This window comes from Alligator mississippiensis, chromosome 5, assembly GCF_030867095.1.
Source record: "Alligator mississippiensis isolate rAllMis1 chromosome 5, rAllMis1, whole genome shotgun sequence".
Taxonomy (NCBI): Eukaryota; Metazoa; Chordata; order Crocodylia; family Alligatoridae; genus Alligator; species Alligator mississippiensis.
In genome coordinates this window covers 8,345,195-8,366,791 of record NC_081828.1, presented here as the reverse complement: position 1 = coordinate 8,366,791, position 21,597 = coordinate 8,345,195, and the positions used below count along the sequence as shown (strand labels likewise).

Sequence of the window (21,597 nt, the reverse complement as noted above, 5' to 3'; positions counted from 1 at the left end):
AAAAAATTTAGAAAATTAATATTTATCAGCCCCTGGCTGCCTGTCATGCAGCCCTCGATGACTTGCCAAAGCTCGGTAAGTGGCCCTCCGCCCGAAATAATTGCCCGCCCCTGGTGGTACCCTGTGTGTGTTTGATCTGTAACCCATCATCCAGACCTGAGTTTGTCAGAATAATGTGGTCCTGGAGTGTGGTGTGTGCATGAAAATTAATACTGAAATTGAATCAGCTGTGCTTATATGCTTCATGGATTCCTTACAGAACTACGCACAGTATGTATCACGCTCTGACTTACGCCACCATGCTGGAAATGCAAGCTATGATGACCTTTGACCCTCAGGACATAGTGAATGCAGGAAACACAATGAAAGAAGCTCAAGCCACCTGTCAAAAGTAAGTACAAAAAAATGCATTGGCAAGCAGAACCATCTCTCAAGTACTGAAATGTGTAAATGAGCATGGGCATGTCACGGGTTTCTTCCTGTTGGAAACCAGAACACAAGGGGAAGTATTTAGGTGGCTGCATGAAAGGGTGTACACCTGCTATTGGTGCCTTTGCTTGTTAAAGCCAATATACCTCTGCCCTGTTGCTGAACTTCATCTATCTCTTTGCCCTCATTCATTTATGTTTCTTTCTCTCTAGTCACGTATTCATTAACACTGGCAAAGATGTTGCCCTAGTAATAAATGTAAGTGATATTAATTGTGGATTCCAAGCCAAACCACAGTGAATAGCTGACTGTAACTAATTAATTTGGTAATAAGAAATTGACACACAAGATTTCTGAACTCCTTCATGGAGTAGGAATGTCTTACCCTGCTGTCTTGAAACGAGGCTTGCATAGCACTGGTATAGACCAGTACACACTGATGAACAACATCCTTCAGGCTAGCTCTAGAACAGGTCATCTGCTTGAATGTAGCTTCTCTGTTAATGTGCAGGTATTGTTTTGGTAACACAGGCTAATTTCAGATTTTACAAGAAAAATGATAAATGGGAAGCTTAGCAAATTATTGCCAAATAACTTACTGTTTTCTTAATACTCCATTATTTGCACAATCTTTGCAGTATCTTATCATATTTGTTATGTCAGTGAAGGGGACTAAGAAAAGTCCTGAGTTTAATTACCTCCTCAGGCACCTACCATGGCTCAAACAAGGGGCAAGGACTTAAATGACATCAGATGTCTGAGAGTCGGATCAACTTGCTGGCCAGCATCTTAAGAGGCCTTGCATGGTAGGGATAAGCATAAAGTCCTTTCTTCTTGGGCTTTAGCCAGTATGCTGTGGTTTTGGGAGTGTATGGAGTCCTTCGTGCTGTGGTCCGCTATTTGGACAAGTGAGCACCTTTTATGGTGGAATAGAGAAACACTGGCACGCTTTTGAAAGCCACTGTTTGGCCACGTGCTTCTGAAACATTTTTTTGGTCACAGACAGGCTCCCAGTTAGCATCTATCTCTAAACTCTCTTCTTTGGGAAGAATATTGAGAAGCCTGTAGCAAGGTAATAAACATTACCAGATTTGCTGTTCAAACTATCTTTGAGATTAATTCTGCAAGGTACTGAATCCTCTCGAGGAAACTGCAAAACTTTTCATATTTGACAGAAATTTCATTACAACTGAAACAACATTCAGCTCCTCTTTTCCCCTATGCAGAAACAGCCAAGCGAAAAACCCTACTCCATGGTTTCTTCATGTGCATAAAGGAAAAGAAACAGATTCCCATGAAGTCCACCAAGGACTTTTTTTCTCAGTCTTCTACATGGAAGGCACTCAGATACACAGCGAATGACAGCAGAACAGTGTCCATGTATTGATAGCCCTACCTCATCAGTAGTGTGACTGATGTCAGTATGTTTGTAGAATAAGGTGATAGTCAACACCTGTGAATTTCTGGCGCATTTGAGCAGATGTCCAAGGCTGATATTTTTATTGTCATGGCTACAGCTAAAAGTGCATTACATAAGGGTGAAAAAAGAAATGCCTGAGAAGACTAGTTGCGTCGGAAGATGTGAATGCTGTGGGATATGCACTATTTATAACACTTTTGACATCTTCTGTTTCATGTCTCTGAATTTCTGATGCAATTCACAGCATAAAAGATGGACATGGCCATGGTTTGTGTGGGCTGGAGATCTGTTTGGGGTTGTAAGGCCATCTGAATACTATAGTTTTCCTGCGACTGCTTTGTGTTGAGAATGGTCCAAATTTTATTTTTTTCTTTAGGTTTCGGAAGAAATCCACTGTAGCGGATTCCTTTAACAACCTTGTACATAGACAGAATCTCGAACACTTTACCGAAGGTAATGTTCCCTCTGGTTCAGATCATGCTGCTTTTTTCTGTGCCTTTCACTGGCAGGAGTACGCAGGCCTGTACATAATATACCGATTCAGTGGGGTGGGGAGGTTGGGAGTCTTTTTTTAAGCATTTGTCAAAGGACACCTTGGGCTTTGGATGGCATTCAAGGGTGATGAGTTTGACCTTTGGAGGGAGAGTGCCCCTCTCTGCAATACTGTCAAAGCCAAAATCAGTGAATGTAGCTGATCTGGAACACCCCTGATTTCATTGGGAAGCATCTGCTGGCACCTTTTTCTCCACAAGCCTCCCTCAGCTGTTAGCTGACAGGATTCCTGGGTCTGTTCATCTTTCAATCATGCGGCAAAGCCCATTGTACCTTTGCAGATACACGGAAGTGGGGTGACTCAGAGTAGTTTGCTGCCTGGAATTGTAATTACACTGTTTGATGTGACTGGTTTCAGGGAGTGAGAACCTTGTGGGATGGGCACCACACGCATTTAAATAAATATGTCCATAGGAACAATAAACAACTAACCTGATTTGCATATGGGCAGGTTGGTCCATCCGATACTAGATTGAGTTGAAAAGGTTATGTAGTATTAGTAATATCTTTAATGCAGATGAGTCATGGGTTGGTACACAGTTGGGTTAAATGAAATATGGTCATGTGACTAGAAGGATAGTATTATAGCTCATCAGATGAAGGGGTAGTAATACTAAATTAGTTTTTGTCTCATGATGTTGTTTTTCATGGTGCTGAGTTGTAATTGGTTACAGAAGCAGTGTGTGTTAGAAGCAGCATGTATATGTATTCCAAGTAATTTAGATAAACACTCCACAAAATACTTGGCCTTGCTAATCATTTGCTGAAGAGGATCTTATGACCCTGTCTTGGGAATTGACTGTAAAGGCTGGGAGTTGAAGATTAGTTGCTATATTGACAACCCAAAATATACAACAGTCAGGACTTGGGCATTGAAAAATCACGAGATTGGCAAAGAAAAAAATTGCAACCTTTAGAAAAATCTGTTAATATTGGGGGTCTTTTTATTTGTGTTGTAGCTTCTGAGTCAATAGAGGGACTCTGCCCCCATCATGTTTTCAGACTTCCCCATAACAAGGGCTAGAAATATTGTCCACACTTGAAAAATCACTTGGATTAAGTGAGAGGCTAAAATTGAAGTGCAATAGCTACTCCTGAACAACTCTATACAGGGACACTCTTGTTAAGAGAACAGTGTTAAGAGGATATTTTTTTATTCCAGAAGTTTGTCTGAACTTGGCATTATTCAGGAACAAATAATCCAGAATACATGTTTCTAGATAACTGTTTCCAAATAAGTCCATGTGTTAGACAAACTTGTATTTATGGCCTGTTTGTTTTTTAGGGGTTTTTTGTTTGGTTTTATTGTGAAGGCTTTTTGAAGGGGGGAAAAGTCAGCTTTCTGTGTAACAATAAATACAATTAACTCTATACAATTGTTGGAGTTGGCAATTGTTGGTGCTTCCCTCTGTGGCTGTGGTGCCCCCCAGGGCTGCCCAAGCCAGGTGCCTGCAGGTGGGTGCCGCCTGGGGGAGGCGTGCTGCTGCCACAGAGAAAAGCATCAGCCTCCCCCCCACAGCCCAGAGACTGCTTCGCCCACCAGCAGCTCCCCCTCCTCCCCCCCCCTCCCCAAAGAAGCAGGTAAGTCAGTGGGGTGTGTACACAACACAGGGGTTTAATCAGCCCTAAATTGAAGTGGTGTTTTTGAAACCCCACCACTTCAATTTAGGGCCTCCGTTTTGTCTACACATGCCCAAAGACGTATAATTAATTTCTTTGTCCGCCAGATAGTGTTGCGACTTATTTGTAGCTCACCACTTCAAATTGCTCTTGCTTTTGAATTGTTTCCACTTTTTTTGTGTGGCTTCTTTTTTTTTTCTTGTTTGCCAGCTCCCTGCTTCCACAGCTGCATGGCAGGATACGGGATGGGTGGGGGGCCCGTGCCACAGTGGTTTCATAGTTTCATAGCAGCTAGGGTCAGGAGGGACCTGAACAGATCATCTAGCCTGACCCCCTTCAGTGGGCAGCACTGAACTGTCCTGCTCTCCTGTGGCACCAGCCAGGGACCCAGCTTAATTCGTTTGAAAATCTAGTGCATGTAAACATAGATGTGACGCTCCAAAATAAACAAGTTTAAATTATAAATCCATTTAATGAGGATCAAAACCCATGGTGTGTACAGATGCCCCCAGATGCATGTTACAGAGGTATTTAGTTACTTAATCTACATAGATTTAATTTGTACATAGGACTTAGGCATCTAAATACCTTTAAGAATGTGGGTGTTAGCTCTAAATTCTCTGCTAAGACTCTTCAGTTCATACTGAGGGTCAGCGTAAGATGAAGATATCACCAGGTTCTGGGCCAGTCCTTTCATATAAGTGTCAAACAGCCAGCTGGTAGTCATTTTGTGCACCTGCTGCTTGGGGTTAGTTTGGTAATTTAGAACTGACAGATGTGGTGATCGGGGTTTTGCTCACTTGTTGCTCTTTATACTATTATAATATTTCTTTAATTTCCAGTTTGTTTGTTTTTTTCCTCTTCCCTTCACATTAGAGGAAATCCATGCAGAAATTTGTTATGCTGAATGCTTACTTCAGAGAGCTGCGCTGACATTCCTGCAGGTACAGTATTGCCAGTCACAGCTCTTTCATGAACGGAGGTTTCTGTGATTGAACAGGATAGTGGTACAGACCCAGACAAGAGACCCTGGCTTGCTGCACTGGTCCATGGTTCTTGCACATGGGTGTAGGAATGTGCAGACAGCAGCATTCACTGGCAGCCCTTTTGGATGACTGTGTTGTGCTGATGTACAGCCACTTGAGCAAGGTTGGTGGTGGTCCCTGAGAGGGTGTTAGATGCCTGGTTCCACAGCTTCTCTTTACTAAATAATGCTGACTGTTGTGAGGGAGGAGAAGCACTGTCTCCTACTTTTACCGCAGTTCTGCTTGGATTATTGGAGCTTAGCTTGCCATGTGAGAGAACAGCAGCAGCTGTTACCTGGACTTTGGCCTCTGGGCAAAGCAGGCTAAAGGGAGTCTGGATACCAGGTTTCCATTCCTGACTTGGTTGCTACTCACTGTGTGGCAGTGGGGAAAGTCCCATAATCTGTCTGCCTCTTTATCTGCAAAGAGAGAATCATAAAACTTTCCCAGCTGTGCAAAAGGAACTGAAAGAGTTGGCTGAAATGTGCTTCCCTATATGAAATATTGGTGTTGGTTCTTGTCTTTTGTGGCAGGATTGTTCACTGCAGCTTTTTGTCTGAAGCTCTGCATGGTTCTTTGTAAAACCACTCATGAGAAAATTAAGAGCAAGGGACAGAAATACCGTCCAGCTCTTACGCTCCTTCTTTTCCTTCTTTCGCTTTGTTTACATTTTTCATGAATGCACAAAATAGTTTTCAATATTAGATCAAGGCACTTTACATCTTACAGTTGCCAACAGCTTCTCAAGTTGGTTCTTTCTGGTGCTTATTGAAAGTGACCAACGCCCTGTATAGATCAGCCCTGGACCTTCCTGAGGAGGTGAATGTTTTCATTGTATTGGTTATTGCTGTTCCTGGTAGATGTGACCCTTTCTGAATTTGGTGGCTGAAATTGAACTAAACATAACATTTTTAAAACCACCACCAACATCAAAGGAAATAGCCGCCTTTAAGCAGAAATATTCCAGGTATTAGTATGTGACACACCATGAAATCCTGCAGTTAAATGATGGAAACAGGTCTTTTGCTTCCTTTGGTGGGAAGGGCTAGTTCCCCAGCCCCTTAAATAGCAGAGCTGCTGGTTTATATAGAGGTACATCCATTTATGCCTCATGTTCTACAACGAGAAGTAAAACTCTGCCTATTCTTTCTTTCTATTACAGCGGTTTGGTGTTTGCCACTTCCTGTTAGTGATAAATAAGGACAGAAGCTGGGCAGCCAACAAGTTTCATATGCGTTAATGCAGTATCTAACCTACATTGTTTTTATGGCTCTCCTACACGCTTTAAGATTCCGACCCGATGGAGAGCAAACCCTGCTTACCTTCTGTTTCTCAGGACAGAAAATGGCATCATGCACAGTTCCATGCAGTCAGCTGCTTATATCTGGTAGTGAGCCAGAGATGGCCTGAGTCTTACCTGTGGTGAAGGATAAATCTATTTTCTCTCCAGTTTTTAAAAAAACCACAACCTGCCACAGATCAGGTTCATGCCTGTCTCTCCTTCAGGAGAGGTAACCACAGCAATCTCTAGAACTGCAGAGGATCTGGGTCCCCAGTCATTGCAGCCCTTCTTTATGAAAGCTGAGACGTCTGTATCTATTTGTGTGATGATTAATGTGGACTCAGGTCCCAAGAGTCAGAGAAACCAATGAAGATATTATAGATTAAAACATTTAAACTGATATTGGTAAAATGAGTTGTAATTAGAAAAGAACTCCTAATCTTAGCTGGCTACTGCTCCATAGAAACTTGTCTCATCCTGAGTTCTTTGTTCCCAATCCTGTGCTGTATTGTTCTAATAATAAGTCTACCTTTTCTTTTACCCTCAGAAAATACCATAAAGATCACACCTGAGTTATATATGAGGTTGTCATATGATTGGGTCAGTACAGTACTATTGTGTGTAACAGACAACCCTGTGTAGCAGCATTAAAAGCCAGCACGGAGTCACCTATTCTTCTACGAATAAAGCTACCAAGCAGGATGATCTGTTCTGTCGTGGAAGCAGTGGGTTAGTGGTCCCAGCTTGGACAGGAAGGGCTGCAATGGTTGGGGAACCCCAATTGTCACCTTGTGCAATTCCAGGGATCTCTGTGGTCCCCTCCCTGGTGGGGAGGCAGGCTCTAATCCTCCCTCCAGAAGCTAGGAGTTCAAAAGCCCTGAGAGGTTGGTGATAAATTGAGGTGCCCGGACGTATGACTTTTGTTAGAAGCTGCTGGTGTTTCCCTGGAAATTGGTCAGAACTAAGAGTAAAACATTTTGGATTAAACAAACTAGCATTTTTTGACAAAACAAACAAAAAGGATTGTCAGCCAAACACACAGATCCACCCACTTTCCCCTTCTTCACACGGCCCTAAAACTTTGGAAAATTAGGATTTTGGACACCTGAAAAAGGGCTTGGATTCAGGTGTAGCTCTGCAGGTCATATGAAGTTTGAATTCAGAGTGGCTGTTGTGGTCTTGCCTTTTAACAAGGTCCTCTCTTTGTTGGACAGCTTTCATTTAACTAAAATATTTGTCCTTCTCTGTACTGACATAGGATTTTAGACTGAAGATGTTATGGTGAGTCTTAGGCAGAACTGTTTCTGCTACAGAGAATGGATTAAAAAAAATAATTTTAATGCATTTAACCCTTTGGGTTCTTTACAGTCAAAGAAAAAGCAATTTTTCTAAAAATTGAACTGGGGAATTTGATGTCAACTTCTATGCAGCATTAGAATAATATGGTTTTGATCTCCAGAAAGTAAATGATCACAAACTGAGTGCTGATGTTTTTCCCTTTCAATAGGATGAGAACATGGTTAGTTTTATCAAAGGAGGCATCAGAGTCAGAAACAGCTATCAGACTTACCGGTAAGTAGATCTAAATGATCTGATGCCAGAAACATCCGTGCAGTAAAAAAAGTTTTGATATAAAGATTTCCAGAAAATTAGATTGTCTTACTTATTAATGATAGTTCATGGAAAGTTTCCAAAATCTAGGGGCATGAATAATTTGCAGTCCACATATATTGGGTTCCTTGCTCTCTGGAGTCCAGTTTGGAAGAGCCTGGACCTCAATCTGATTTGTGCTGTGCACGAAGCAGGCCATGAACAGGTAGACGCTGTGTGTACAGCTTGAACACTCAGTCCTAAATTCAAACACAAGAATTCTTGACACCATGTTGTTGTTTCCAACTAGTCAGGCAATTCATATCTTCTGTACTGCTGTTTGTATACTGCTTCTTGTGCTTTTCATATGCAAAGAACAAACATGTACTTTGAGTCTGAATGACTCCTTCAGATGAAAGAAAAAGGAACCCGGCACAAAAAGAAATGCCCATCATAGGGCTCAGTATGTGTATTCTCTGTAACATGTTGCATCGTTGCCTCCTCCCAGAAGAGCTGAGAGCAGTCCAAGGGGTAGTGAAGAAGCAGCCATAATAGCAACATTCATCACATTGTGGATTTTTCCTTTTTAAAGCATCCATTACAGCACATTGCAAGCTAACAGTTACATTGTTCATAAGAATACTGCCTCAGGCTGCTAACCTGATGCCTCTCTTTATTTTTGCAAGTACCTGAAATATTCTCATCTATTCATGTAGCCATAATCCCAAAATATTTCCTGTTTATGCAGTAAGGAATTTCCCCTTTTTATGTTCCGTCATCACTTGTTTGTTAAAGATTCACACATACGAAGAGAAGCTCTTCTTAACTCTTTTGCGTGAATGGAAAAACGGGTGGCAATAAAAGTTCTCCTTTTTAAAGTTGTTAATAACTTCTGATCCAGATGGGTACCTGTCTAGAAATCTACTTAGGCCTTTACACCATGCCAGTACCTTTTTTTTATTCAGATAGAATCATAGAGTTATAGAGTAGTTGGGCTGGAGGGGACCTCCAGAGGTCATATAGTCCAACCCCCTGCAGATGTGTGGCTCTGACTATGGTGGCAGACAACATGCAGCTTTTCTTTCTGTTACAGGACTTTCACATTTTTGCTTTTTAATTTCATTTTGGTTTCCAACTTTTATTATTGAACTACTTGTGCTTCACATACTAGCTACAAAAGCTTCATTAGGGTGCAGCTGAAACTAAAAACAAGAGTCATTCTCACGTGCATGTCGGTCTCTTGGAAACCCAAATCACCTTTTTTTGGATGCAAAGAACACCACCCAGTGTAGAGCTGTTTTGTTTCTTAATTCTAAATGCGTAGCTTGGAAAGTAGACAGCTCGTTGCATTTCCATGGCACGCGTATATCTGCCATCTTGCCTCAAGCTCTGGATATCTCTGTGTGAACCAGCCACACACCAACAACCCCTTGTTGTGTAGAGGGGTATTTTTCCCACAAGATCCATATGCCCAAATTATTGCATTGGGCACAACTTGCAGATAGGACCTATAAACTCACAATGAGCCAAATGCAGGCACATAGCTGTCCTCACTTAATTAAGCCCCAAACCCCAAGAAACCAAATAGGAAACTTTGATCACTAGTAATCCATGCGACAAAGCTGCTCTGATTACACTTCAAGCATATAGCCATAATAATAGAGCATTTTGAGACAGAACACCTCAGATCTACTCAGATGATGTAGGTAATTAAAAGGATTTTGTCCACTTGAAATCAAGGCAACTTTCAAAAGTGAACTAGAAGCAGTTTTTAGTTTCTAGATCAGTCCCTGAGTCCCTCTACCAAGTGCTGTGATTTTTATGACACAACAGGGACGTTCTCTCACATTACTATATTATGCTGTTAACCCAATCTGATGAATGGTTACTGTTAGGATTTCTCGTGTTGCTCCCTAAGTGGTGGTGAAGAGGCCCCCTGTACTTCTAGCTGTCATGCAGTGTGTTATAGAGAAAGCACAATTTCTATTTTTCTATTTTCCTTTTGTATGATTAACTGACAAGGGAAACCACAAAGCTCATTATACACGTAGTGCTATCAAATGCACAGATTAGAAGTAATTGAAATTTTTTTCTCCAGTCTTTTTCAGTCACAGTAAATATAGGTGGTCCCAACAATAGCAGACAAAAGCTTTTTTCAGGCAGAAATTTTATTTTGAATTCACTAAATTTGTGTGGCAAGAATTCATCCCCTAGATCCCAATTAATGGTATAACAGGAATTGCCTGTGATAATTCATCCTCTGAAGTGTAACGATCACTGTGCACTTTACTGTTCGCTTATCTAGATGAGATGAGGGGTGGTTGTTGTGTGTATAATAGTTATGTACTTCAAAACAAATGGGCAGTTTTCTTGGTGTATCATAAAGCTACCCAGGTCACCTGTTTTCCTTACTATTATGTAATGCAGTTTTTCTGTATCATCAGGGAACTAGACAATCTCATACAGTCTCCAAACTATGTGAAAGGAAAACACCATCTCCATTTTGAGGGAGGTGTGAAGCTTGGAGTTGGAGCCTTTAACTTGGTATGTAAGAAATATTCTTCACTTGGGCCCTAATTCTTCAAACACCTGCTTAACTTAAAACATCTGAGTAGCTCCAATGAGGACAAGTTGCATGTCTAAAATGAGGAAAGTGAGTAAGTACTTGCAGCACAATGTACTAACAGGCCTCAGAAACATCAAGGTGAGCAAATGGCATATAGAAAGAGATGGGGAGGAATTCTTGTGCTCTTGCTTTCAATTCACACAGTTCAAGCATACCTTTGCTTCTGTCTGGAGCCCTACTCACTTCACAGAGCCTGTGCAACCTCTAGAGTGCAGGATTTGAGCCCATGCTAGCACAGCAGGGAGGACTAAATAACATAATGATGGCAATTTGAGTTGCTGTATCTGTGGTCAGAATCTGGACTGTAAAAACAGCTGATCACAGTTCATGCTTCATGTGAGAGCTCTGAGATGGTTATAATATTGAAAACTTTTACAAGAGCTGTGTCTGGCTGAGGTGGGGTAGAGGGGAGTAGGCATGGTGTGCTTGTCTTAATCATTTTGGTGCATTTCTACATTCTGTTTTCACCCCAGAGAAGTGAAAGCACCAGAAAGTGAGAGTATGTTTTTACTGCTGGTGTTTTTAAATAGGGCCAAGGCAGGAAGTATCAGGTGCTCCATGTAAAGAGGCTGGTTTTGATCCCCTGTGCATTCAGCCTGGGTCACAGAAAAGTATTACATACACTTCTAAACCTTTGCAGTTTGCAGATTGTGATTGGCCACAGCTAAAAACAGTCCCAGTAGAAGCTAGGTGATCATGTGTGAACTGTGCTCTTGTAGTGTGAAATTGTATAGCTGACTCTTTCTGCAGCGTACCCTTCAGAGTCTTCTGCCCATAATGTGTGTGTGTGTGTGTGTGTGTGTGTGTGTGTGTGTGTGTGTGTGTGTCTGACTCTTAAGAAGGAAAGTCATAAACCAGAGGCCTGTCTGCTTGTTGGGCTACCTGTGGGCTATGGGAAGCGGAGGACATTGCCTGCTATAGAATCTGTGGCGCCTGCTCTCTGGTGGACATGGCCGTTGGCCGCAGGAGGGCAAGTGAGGGCTGTGCTGACAGTCTCACTTGCCCTGCTGCCACTCAGCCCATTGCTGCTTGTTCTAGTACCCCTCCCTGCCCCAGGACAGATCTGACTTGTGAAGGAGCCCCATTATCCAGACCAGGCACTGAGCAAGGGGTAAGTTTGACACCCCTGTTATAAACTGTGAAGGTGCTTATTGCTATTAATGCTACTTCACTCTAATTTAACACCAGGACTATAGTGTAATGCACTTACTTGACTGAAAATGCAGTCCAAACATTCTCTGCCACTTCTTGTTCATAACCTCAGTTTGTCCAAGGAAATATTTGCTAATGCAGACAGTTTATAATCTTTTTTTCAGTTGTGCTAGCAGAAAAAGCAACCTTCTTGATATGCTTGAATAGCTTGCTCACTTATCCTGTACCAGGAAGAAATGCTTTTGTAGATGTTTACTTGTTTAGTTAGTTCTAGGAATCAATACTTACTGTTCATGCGGTGGTATAACAGGATCTGAATCTGTGTCAAGTGAATCTATATCTTTTGTATACTTTAATATAGTGTCAGTTTTGGAGGTTTCCACAGGGTGGGCCCCATGCTGATTCATTGAGATTTCTCAATATAAAAGAACTATGCCCATTTATAACATCACCCCCTTATTTTGCTCTAACAGCAGTTGTTCTTTTGTGGCACAGTCAAATAGAATCTAAAAACTGATCCATGTGATGAAGAGATAACAAATATCCTGCTTGGTGGCTCCAGCAAATATTTAACATTTGTGATTGTTCCTTAATAATTAGGACACTATGAAATGCAACAGCTAGAATTGCCCAGAGCTGCAGCTGGTTTTATGTACAGGGAAAAAAAATCACCTATTTATTGCAGTAATGAGGCTGGTAATTCTGCCTAAACTTTGAGCACACATAGAGTATAGCTAATAGCTGAGAGAGGCATATACATCTGCCCAGGAAAACTTGGGGAGATACTAAGATTTTTTGATGATTTTTATTTATTGTCTCCTGGGTTTAGTAAGGTCAGTTCATGCATCTTAGGACTAGGAGACAAAAAGATACCAAGAGTATCCTCAACTGGCTCATGTTTCTTTCCACAGACATTATCCATGTTTCCTGCAAGGATTCTGCGACTACTGGAATTTGTTGGGTTTTCTGGAAACAAGGTAAATCTGACTGTCAGTCAATGTACTGTAGTAAGTGTAGATGCCTCATAAGAGCTGGGATGTCCCTCCCAGCACGTTGTTTTAAAAAGAACCTCCTCCCTCCTTCCTCACTTTGGACCCAACAATCAGCAGCCTTGGTATTGGAGTCGGTGCAACTCAAGGAATTTTTTAGGTGATTTCTTTGTTGCATTTGAAAATTAAGGATGCTGGCAGTGTACTTGGAAGGCACAGACAGATGAGAGGCAGCAGCACATGGCATAATAGAGAGATGATTGATGTTTACTGTCTGTACTACAGTTGTGCTTAGAAGCTACAGCTAAATCTTCATTTTATTTCTGATCCTCCTTTATTAAATCATCTCATAATAAAAGAAAGGAAAGAGCCTTAGATTTCATTTTATTCTTTTTTCTAAGCCTTTAACAGAGCACCTCAGTTTTTTCCAAAGGAGCTACCCAAGAGTAGGAGGCCTGGCATGCATTGGGTGTGCATGAGGGGAGGAAGCGAGGGGAGGGTTTGTAGTGAAGGACCTGAGCAAGTCTACAGGGAGGGCTCAGAGCTGCATTTTTGTTGCTTTGGTTTCCTGGGGGCCTGGTATCCCAATGCAAGATATGAGTAGTTACTTGTATCCCATGGAGGAAGAGTTGGGCCCTGGCACCAGTTCATTTCAAGTATTCAGTCAAAGCTGGAGCCTTGGAGTGGAATTTTGTGGCAGGCTGCACCTGTGGTCCCCTCTGTAATGCCAGTTCTGGGGAAAAATCTGTTTCACTCATCTGCTCTGCAAAGCTAAACCGGTGTTCTCAACCTTCTTAAACTCAAGACAGCCGTTGGAAAATGCCAGCTCTTAGACCCCTGCTACCCGTTACATATATTAGGTAATTAACTGGTTAATTGCACAATAAATGTTGATCAGCCACATATGCAAAGTCATTATCACACTAAAAATGAATATCCAGCTCTAAAAAGAGCCAACCAGCTATAGAGTTAGTGCTTGAAATGTGTAACAACTCTTTATAGCTGCTTTCTAACCAGCTTTAATTTGAACGTGTAGCAGGTCCCTTAGTTTTCACTTGTTTTTGGATAGAGCAATTCTTCTGTTGCAAAGAAGTCACGCCACAACAAGTCAAAAAGTTTTCAACACTATGGATTACTATTTGAAATCTCTAGTTTTATTTTCTGAATCATGTTTGCCTACCTCACAGTGCTAACATTGCACTGCACCTTGCAATACCTTTCAAAGAATCTTGAGGCAGCCCAGGCTGCTGCGACACCCTGGTTGAGAATCACTTGGCTAAACAAAGGAGTATTTATACCAGTTTTCATTTACAAAATCCTTTGCAAGGATTACCTCGTTAATCTGCACAGCATCCCTGTTAGACATGTATGGATCATCTTATTTCACTGGTGAACTTGAAAAAGCTGAGGTCTGGAAGTTAAATGTCTTGCTTAAGACTAGGAGCGTGGCTTGTAGCTGTGTTGCTTAAGACCAGAGAGTTTATGATCCAGCACAGGTGAGAGCTTGAGTTCCTGGCTCCCTAGATAAGATCTCTAATTAGTCAGTTTTACCTGCCTGTTCTCCTAGCCAGAAGAAGAAAAAATTAGTTAGTTCTACATGTCTGCTAAAGACTGGTAGCAACTAAAAAAGAAGAGTCCAACTTGGAAAAAGTAAGTACAAGCCAGACACTAGCATGCTCTTTCAAAGATCCTTTTAAAGCAGCTGTTTAGCTTCCTATTGCTGCTAAAAACTTCCCCTAATCCCCACTTTTTGGGGTCATTCTCTCCTTCTGTGTTCTGTCCAGGCCCTGGAATTTTGGGGGGGCTGCGAGTGGGTTGGTGTCCCGTATGTCAGTGACTTGGGTCCTGTTCCAGATTTTTCAGTAGCAGATTGAAACATATCATAGATTACCATAACCATAAGGAAAGATTTTCTGTCTGAAGTACCATTCAAAAGAAAGGAGAGTATTTTCTTCCAACAGTTCACTGAACAGAGTTCAGGTATTTGGTAGTCATTCAGAGGAATACTTTAAGGCAATCTTGCTTTATTTAGAGCTGTGAGCTGCTGGCCCAGAACTAAGAGTAGAATTGCAGTTACATTTGTAATCACATCTCAAGTGTCAGGTTTCCACAGTTCAGCAAGATCAAACTGCCCCCTGGAGCAGAGACAAGAGATTTCAAGATACGGGAAATAGAGAGGAGGAGACTGACAAAATGTGCGTAAAACTCGAGGCATCGCTGTTGAGATGGAAGGAATTTTGAGGCCTGCAGTATTGTGACCACACAGTGATGGGGAGGAGAATGGTTGTTAAATGCTGACACTGTGCTTGGTGCTGTGTAAGAAACTGAAGAAGACACAGCCAGCTCCTTGAGCCACTGAGTCCTGTTTGACAGACAACAGACATCATCCCATGGTTCCCCAGGAGACTTCGAGGTGCTTCATTCTTAGTGTTGGTGCTGCTTATCTATAATAATAATAACCACTATATAGGTTATTATATAGACTATGGAAAGACATTCATACCTAAAGCTGTTGTATTAGGGCTGTGTTGGCCAGTCCCCTGATACAAAGCTATCCTGAAGCCAGCAGATGTGACCCCTTGGAGAATACTCTTGTATAGGACTGTCACTATGTACTTGGCATCACCCCTGATGTCTGCTAGTGTATGGGGATAAGCTTAGGGCTCCTCTGCATCCTAGGCGCTGGACAGTCCTTTGGGGCAGTTGGCAGCCAGTTCAATATAGAGTCACTCTTTAGATGTGCTAAAGGGGGTCTCAGGATGATAAATCTACATAGGATCAAGAGAGCACACAGAGGGCTTGAAGATGCTTAGATTCTCTTAATATCCCAAGGTCTGCCAAGTGCTTTTCTGCCACAGTTCAGGATCCTAGGCCTTTGCTTCATACTTTCTGTGTAAAACTTTGTTACGATAAGGACTAGATACACTTAATAGACATGGCCCTGCATTGTGAGGCTGGGACTGGGTGCATAGGAGCCTTGCATCAGCAAATTCCTCCTGGGGTCCCGATGAATGTACTCAGCCATGAAAGCTACGCTGTGCTTTCAGTGGGCTTCCCTGTACGCCTAGCAGTAGATGTGGGAAGAGTTGTTGCCATCTGCACTCTCTTTGCACCTGATGCTGAATTTAGTCTTGCCTCAGTGTCAGTACAGAACAGCATCTACACAATAGGCAGAGGTTCAAGGGCTCAAATCTTCCTGCAGCATATCTGCATTTTTCCAGCCTGCCCCAGTAGAGCCAGCCACAATCGGGGACTCTCACACAAGTTGGCTTAATTTTAGCTGGGAGCTTTTACTGAACTGAAGGGACAGAAGATACCTGCTAAACTGTAGTAAAGTTTGCTGTTAATCCTCCATATCTTAAATGCAGTTGGCACTGGTTTGGAATTCAGCATTATTTCTGTGGAAAGCAGGAAATTATTCTGATAGTACCATTTAAAAAGAAATTGGGTTTCCTTGATATGGGAAGACATTTGTTCCAAATCAGCTGTGCTGAACAACATTTTTGACATGTGTCTCAATTAGCAGTTAATTGAATTTCCATCTGCCATCGCAAATCCTTCTGCCTGGCATTTTCCCCTCGTTTTCAAGCGTTAAATGAAAGTTAACTCCTAAAATGATGTCACGTAACACATTTGAGTGCCCTAACTGCTCTCTGCCCATCTTAATCATGTCTTCCTGTTAAACTAATAGAAATATTCCCCTTAATTGCTGACATGGCCAAGTCATGAGACAAGAAAGACATCTCTGTCTTGCTTTTTTGCTGAAGAACCTTAATTAAAAAAATGTGATTAAAAATTGTTCAGGCAGTTTCACTTCAGGGAGGCAGATGCATTTTACTTATATTCATGACTGAAATAGCCACCAACTGTTTGGAGGTTTTGCCTTGATATAATTTTTCCACCCCACATGGTGTGTTTCTGTGCATCTTGAAACTTGAATCAAATAGTACAGCTCAGGTAGTTAGTAAGAAGAATCTGAGCACTTGAATATTCATTTCCTCTTACTTTTTGTCTGACCAAACGGGGATCTAGAAGGGCATTGGCTAGCATGTTGAAATGACACAGGAACATGGGGTGTCTGTACATGTGCTCTGGGGTTGGGGAGAGTGCATTTTAATTAGAGCGGCTTCCGGACAGCAGCTTTAATTAAAATGCCCCAGCATCACATGTATTCAGCATCCTGTGTTTCAAAAGAGCTATGGATGTGCTTGAACTAAAGCTTTTTTGACAAGTTTTAAAGTACCGTCACCACCACTTTGAAACCTAGGATGCTGAATACATGTGACGCTGCAGGATGCTCAGTTAATCAAGTCTGCACTGATAAATTCTAATTAGAACACATCGGAGCCCATGTATAGCCACCCATAATGTTTGCCCTACTAGATCCAAGCATTTGTCTCGTGTATGATATTTCACTCCTTCCAGCATTGACCAGTGCCTCATACTCTACAGTTCAATGGAAACACACGTGCAGAACAGAAATATATGTTAAATACTGATGGATTTTTTTGCATTGTTACTAAAAATATTTACTATCTCTGTTGAGTTACAAGCCAAGATTATTACTAAGATTTCTTTGCTTTCTAATATATTTAAGAAGCTTTCTCCTTTCTGCCCATAGCCTTGCCCCCCATGGATTTTTTCTAATGTCTTTAGATTTCCTTATCGGTTTTCTTCACTCCAGAACTTCTCATTTATATTATCCCTATATGTATTCATGTAATGAATCATAGAAAATTAGGGTTGGAAAGGACCTCAAGAGGCCATCTAGTACAATCCCCTGCTCAAAGCAGGACCACCCCAACTATATCATCCCTGCCAAGGCTTTGCCTACCTGGGTCTTAAAAATCTGTAAGGATGGAGATTCCATCTCCCTGGTTAGCTTGTTCCAGTGCTTTATTGTCCTCCTAGTGCAGGGGCAGGCAATTATTCTGGCTGGAGGGCAGTTTAATGAGTTTTGGTGAGCTGTTGAGGGCTGCAAGGGTAGGCCCACCCCTTGACAGGTGCCCTGTCTCCTGGTTGCCATCTTGGGACCTGAAGTCCACCATTCAGTAAGGGACCCACATTTTCCTTGACTTTCCTCTCATTTCTGACGTACTTTTAGAAACCCTTCTCGTTACTCTTCCTGTCCCTTGCTGGTTGTAACTTCTCGTGCACTTTGGCCTTCCTGATTTCATCCCTGCATGCCTGAGCAATACTTTTATTCTCCCTCCTTGTTGTTTGTCTAACTTTCCACTTCTTCCTAGTTTACTTTTTGTGTTTTATCTCATTTGAAGAGTCCCCTGCTAAGCCAAGCTGGTCTTCTGCCATACCTTGTTAGTCTTCCTGCACTTCGGGATGGTTTGTTCCTGTGCCCTCCATAAAGTTTCCTGAAAATACAACCAGCTCTTCTAGACTCCTTTCCCCTTCAGATGGCCTCTGAGTGGATCATGCTTATCAGTTCCCCGAGTCAAAATCTGTTTTCCTGAACTTCAGGGTCCTTACTTATTCTGCTGCTCTCCTTCCTTCTTTCCCTCAGGATCCTGAACTTGGTCATCTCATGGTTGATGCTGCCTAAGTTCCCATCCACTACTACATTCCCCGCCAATTCTTCCCTGTTTATGAGCAGCAGGTCAAGAAAAGCATGGCCCCTAGTTGGCGTTTCCAACACTTGCACCAGGAAGTTGTCCCCAACTCTCTCCAAAAACTTCTTGGGTTGCCTGCGCGCTGCTGTATTGCTCTCCCGGCAGATGTCAGGGTGATTGAAATGCCTCATGAGAACCGGGGCCTGCGATCTGGAAACTTCTGCGAGCTGTTTGAAGAAAGCCTCCTCCATTTCCATCCTTCTGGTCCAGTGGTCTATAGCAGACATCCACCACAATATCACTCTTGTTGCTCTCCCCTCTGACCTTAACCTAGAGATTTTCAGCAGGCCTGTTTCCAGCTTCATACTGGGGCTCTGAGAAATCATGCAGCTTCTACATAAAGCTCAACTCCTCCTCTTCTCCCCTGCCTATTCTTCTTGAACAGTTTATACCTATTCATGACAATACTTCAGTCATATGAGCTATCTCACCAAGTGTTATTCCAGTCACGTCCTAATTCTGTGACTGTGCAAGGATTTGCAGTTCTTCCTGCTTGTTTCCCAGGCTCTGTGCATTCGTGTACAGACACCTGAGCTAACTAACTGAATAGTGTTCTTGTTAACATTTGCTTTACTCTGGTTGCAAATTCTAGGATGTAGACTTGCTTATTTTTACTTCACTTTGTGAAAGTGTTGGCCCAATATACCATAGCAGGGGTGTCAAACTCATCTGGACCTTGTCAGAAGCAATGTTAACTATATTGGTTGACAATGATAACTCATGTTGGTGGTATTGCACGGTCTCTTGATGTGACCATACAGTTGATGCTCAGTCACTACTTGGCCATATTATACTTTCTAGAAATCAAGCTGTGACTATATTAGAAATACTATAGCCTTGTATTAGCATATCTTCTCCTACAGTGACTATTTAAGCAATTTGTGTCACTACCATAGACAGATGTTGCAGTTTGTGTTGGTGGTGAGCTACTGGTTTATTTCCAGATGATGCTACAGAGACTAAATACCAACGAAAATACTACTGGAACTTCATGATAAGCCTTTGTTTTCTTAATTTATTTTTTGCACAGGAACGTGGGCTGTTGCAGCTTCAAGAAGGAGCATTCATGTACAGCTTTAGGTCGGTGATGTGTACAATGTTGCTGCTGTGCTATCATACTTTCATGACCTTTGTGTTGGGTAAGATTAGTTACAAAAACCCTATGGTATTCCTTTTATATGATCCATTGTAGTGGGACACAAAGGGGAAGAGTTTTACATTGCAAAACTGCTGGGGAATTGGACAAGTGACACTGAGGTAGAGGAGGAGGAAGGTGGTTGGGTTGGAGTTTATAAGAAATACTTGGACTTTCCTCAATGCATTATTTTGGAAGTTAAAAAATAATATATTTAAATGATGGTACACTGCATTCTCTGTTCATGTTTATTTAGCATCTGGGTATCCTCAGGGTGGCATGCCTCTAGAGCCTTCTTTAACTAAGTCTCCTTGGTCTAGGTCTAGGCAAGTTTACTATCAGTTTTTAGAATAATTGCTAAATGACCCAGAAAATGTTGTTGTCGGGTATCCGTCCTCTGGCCCTTCACCACAGCAAGTCATTCAGTGTGGCCAAGAAGAAACCTGTTCTGTTCTATGCCAGTCTACATGGTCGTCTGTTTTCAGAAGACTACCATAGCATAAGGAAATGGTCTGGGTCAGAATCAGACCCTTCCCACTCTTACTTTCCTCCCTGTTTTCTCTGTCCTTCACAGAATTGGGTTTCTTAAAGGCTTAGGATGATGCAAACATATAACATGTTACATACACCAGACTTCTGTCTGCATTTGTAATGGCTTTGTGTAAGAAGCCCCATTATACCCCTTCTGATCTTATCAAAGGTGGTACAGAATAAAGTCCTGTATTTGCACGTACATACTACTTCTCGATAAGAACTTAGTCATTGGCCATATGATGGTAGCACCGCACCCTTCTTTGTCATTAGTTGCATGTCTTTTACTCCATTTAGGAACAGGGAAAGGAAACATTGAGGAGGCAGAAAGACTGCTCAAGCCTTACCTGGCTCGCTACCCAAAAGTAAGATGAATCCTAACTTAGTCTGCCTTTTGTACCTATTTAACAGCTTGTTGTTGAATAATCAAGATCTAAACTGTATAGTTGACATGAAATTGTTAAAAGCTTTTTTTCCTCCCCTATGCTTATTACAGGGAGCCATCTTCCTATTTTTTGCAGGCAGGATAGAAACACTAAAAGGAAATATTGATACGGTGAGTAACCCTTTCCCTGTGCACACGAAACCTAGCTAGCTTTAATTCTTCAATAACAATGTTTCTTGGTAGAATTATGAAATCTGGCTGTGATTTTCAGAAATAGTAACCCAAAGTTAGATTCTTGAAGCCATACTTGGCTGCCTGCCCGTCTCCCATTGCTGAGCAGCTCACAGCTCTCCTTGACCTCAGCGGAAGCTACTGGGTATTCGGCCCTTGGGAAAATCTGGAAGAGGCCTAAATACGGGGTTAGGAGCTTGAATTTCTTTTCATATTTTAAAATGTTCCCAGTATGGTGTCTGCTATCATCTGCTTACTCAGTGCTACTGACACGTCTCATCACTCTGGTGGTGCTTTTCTTAAAGCTCCATCTCCTGGAAATGTGTGAGAGAACCTTAATTTCCCTTCCAAAATGAAAAAAAAAAGGCAAACGTGCATAACCCTTCTGACAATGGAGAAACTAGAAGGTAAATTAAAAGAGCACCATATTTAGTAAATTTGTTTAATGAAAGAGTTTTTAAGCCAACCTTTGACTCATGATTTGTTGAGTGTCTGGGACTGGCAATGAAGCAATGTTGTACTTAATGAACTGGAAATCAAAAAACCATCTCTGAAGAAACAGCAAATTCTTAGACAAGAATAGGTGGGGGAGAAGGTTTTGCTTCAAGAAATCAGTTCACATGGTTTGCCTCTTACTGCAGTGGCATAGTTCAACTATTCATTACAGTGAATTTTCAAGTGTCACTGTCTTTCCAGCAGCAAAGGAGCCTGAAGCAAAATAGTTTAGGGTCTGAACCTCATAGCTGGCCCTTTCATCCAACCTGGACAAAACTGAACTGTATAACCAATTTCCCTGAACTGTTAGCAAAACCTGTCTCCGTCTCAGACTCTTTGTGGCTTGGGTCCATCTTTAATTTGCAACTCATAAATACAAACCAGGAATTTTATTCTGATGTTGGCTTTGAATGGCTTGACTGATTGCTTTCAATTAACTGAATTGAGCAAAAAAGAATAACCATCTGTGATCTGTTTAATGACTTAATTTGAATAATTTATTGGAGTTCAA

The 21,597-nt window shown here is 41.8% G+C and overlaps 1 protein-coding gene across 2 annotated transcripts in view; it reads left to right on the top strand.

Moving 5' to 3' along the window:
• TTC39A (tetratricopeptide repeat domain 39A) overlaps positions 1-21,597 on the top strand; it is a 91,085-nt gene that overhangs the window by 47,402 nt on the left and 22,086 nt on the right. For both annotated transcript variants that reach the window (XM_014598670.3, XM_014598671.3), the window contains exons 3-11: positions 260-391; positions 2,226-2,302; positions 4,898-4,965; positions 7,836-7,900; positions 10,363-10,462; positions 12,608-12,673; positions 19,340-19,448; positions 20,273-20,340; positions 20,472-20,531. In XM_014598670.3, the coding sequence (XP_014454156.1) occupies positions 260-391; positions 2,226-2,302; positions 4,898-4,965; positions 7,836-7,900; positions 10,363-10,462; positions 12,608-12,673; positions 19,340-19,448; positions 20,273-20,340; positions 20,472-20,531 (745 nt within the window). The remainder of the gene's footprint in view (positions 1-259; positions 392-2,225; positions 2,303-4,897; positions 4,966-7,835; positions 7,901-10,362; positions 10,463-12,607; positions 12,674-19,339; positions 19,449-20,272; positions 20,341-20,471; positions 20,532-21,597) is intronic.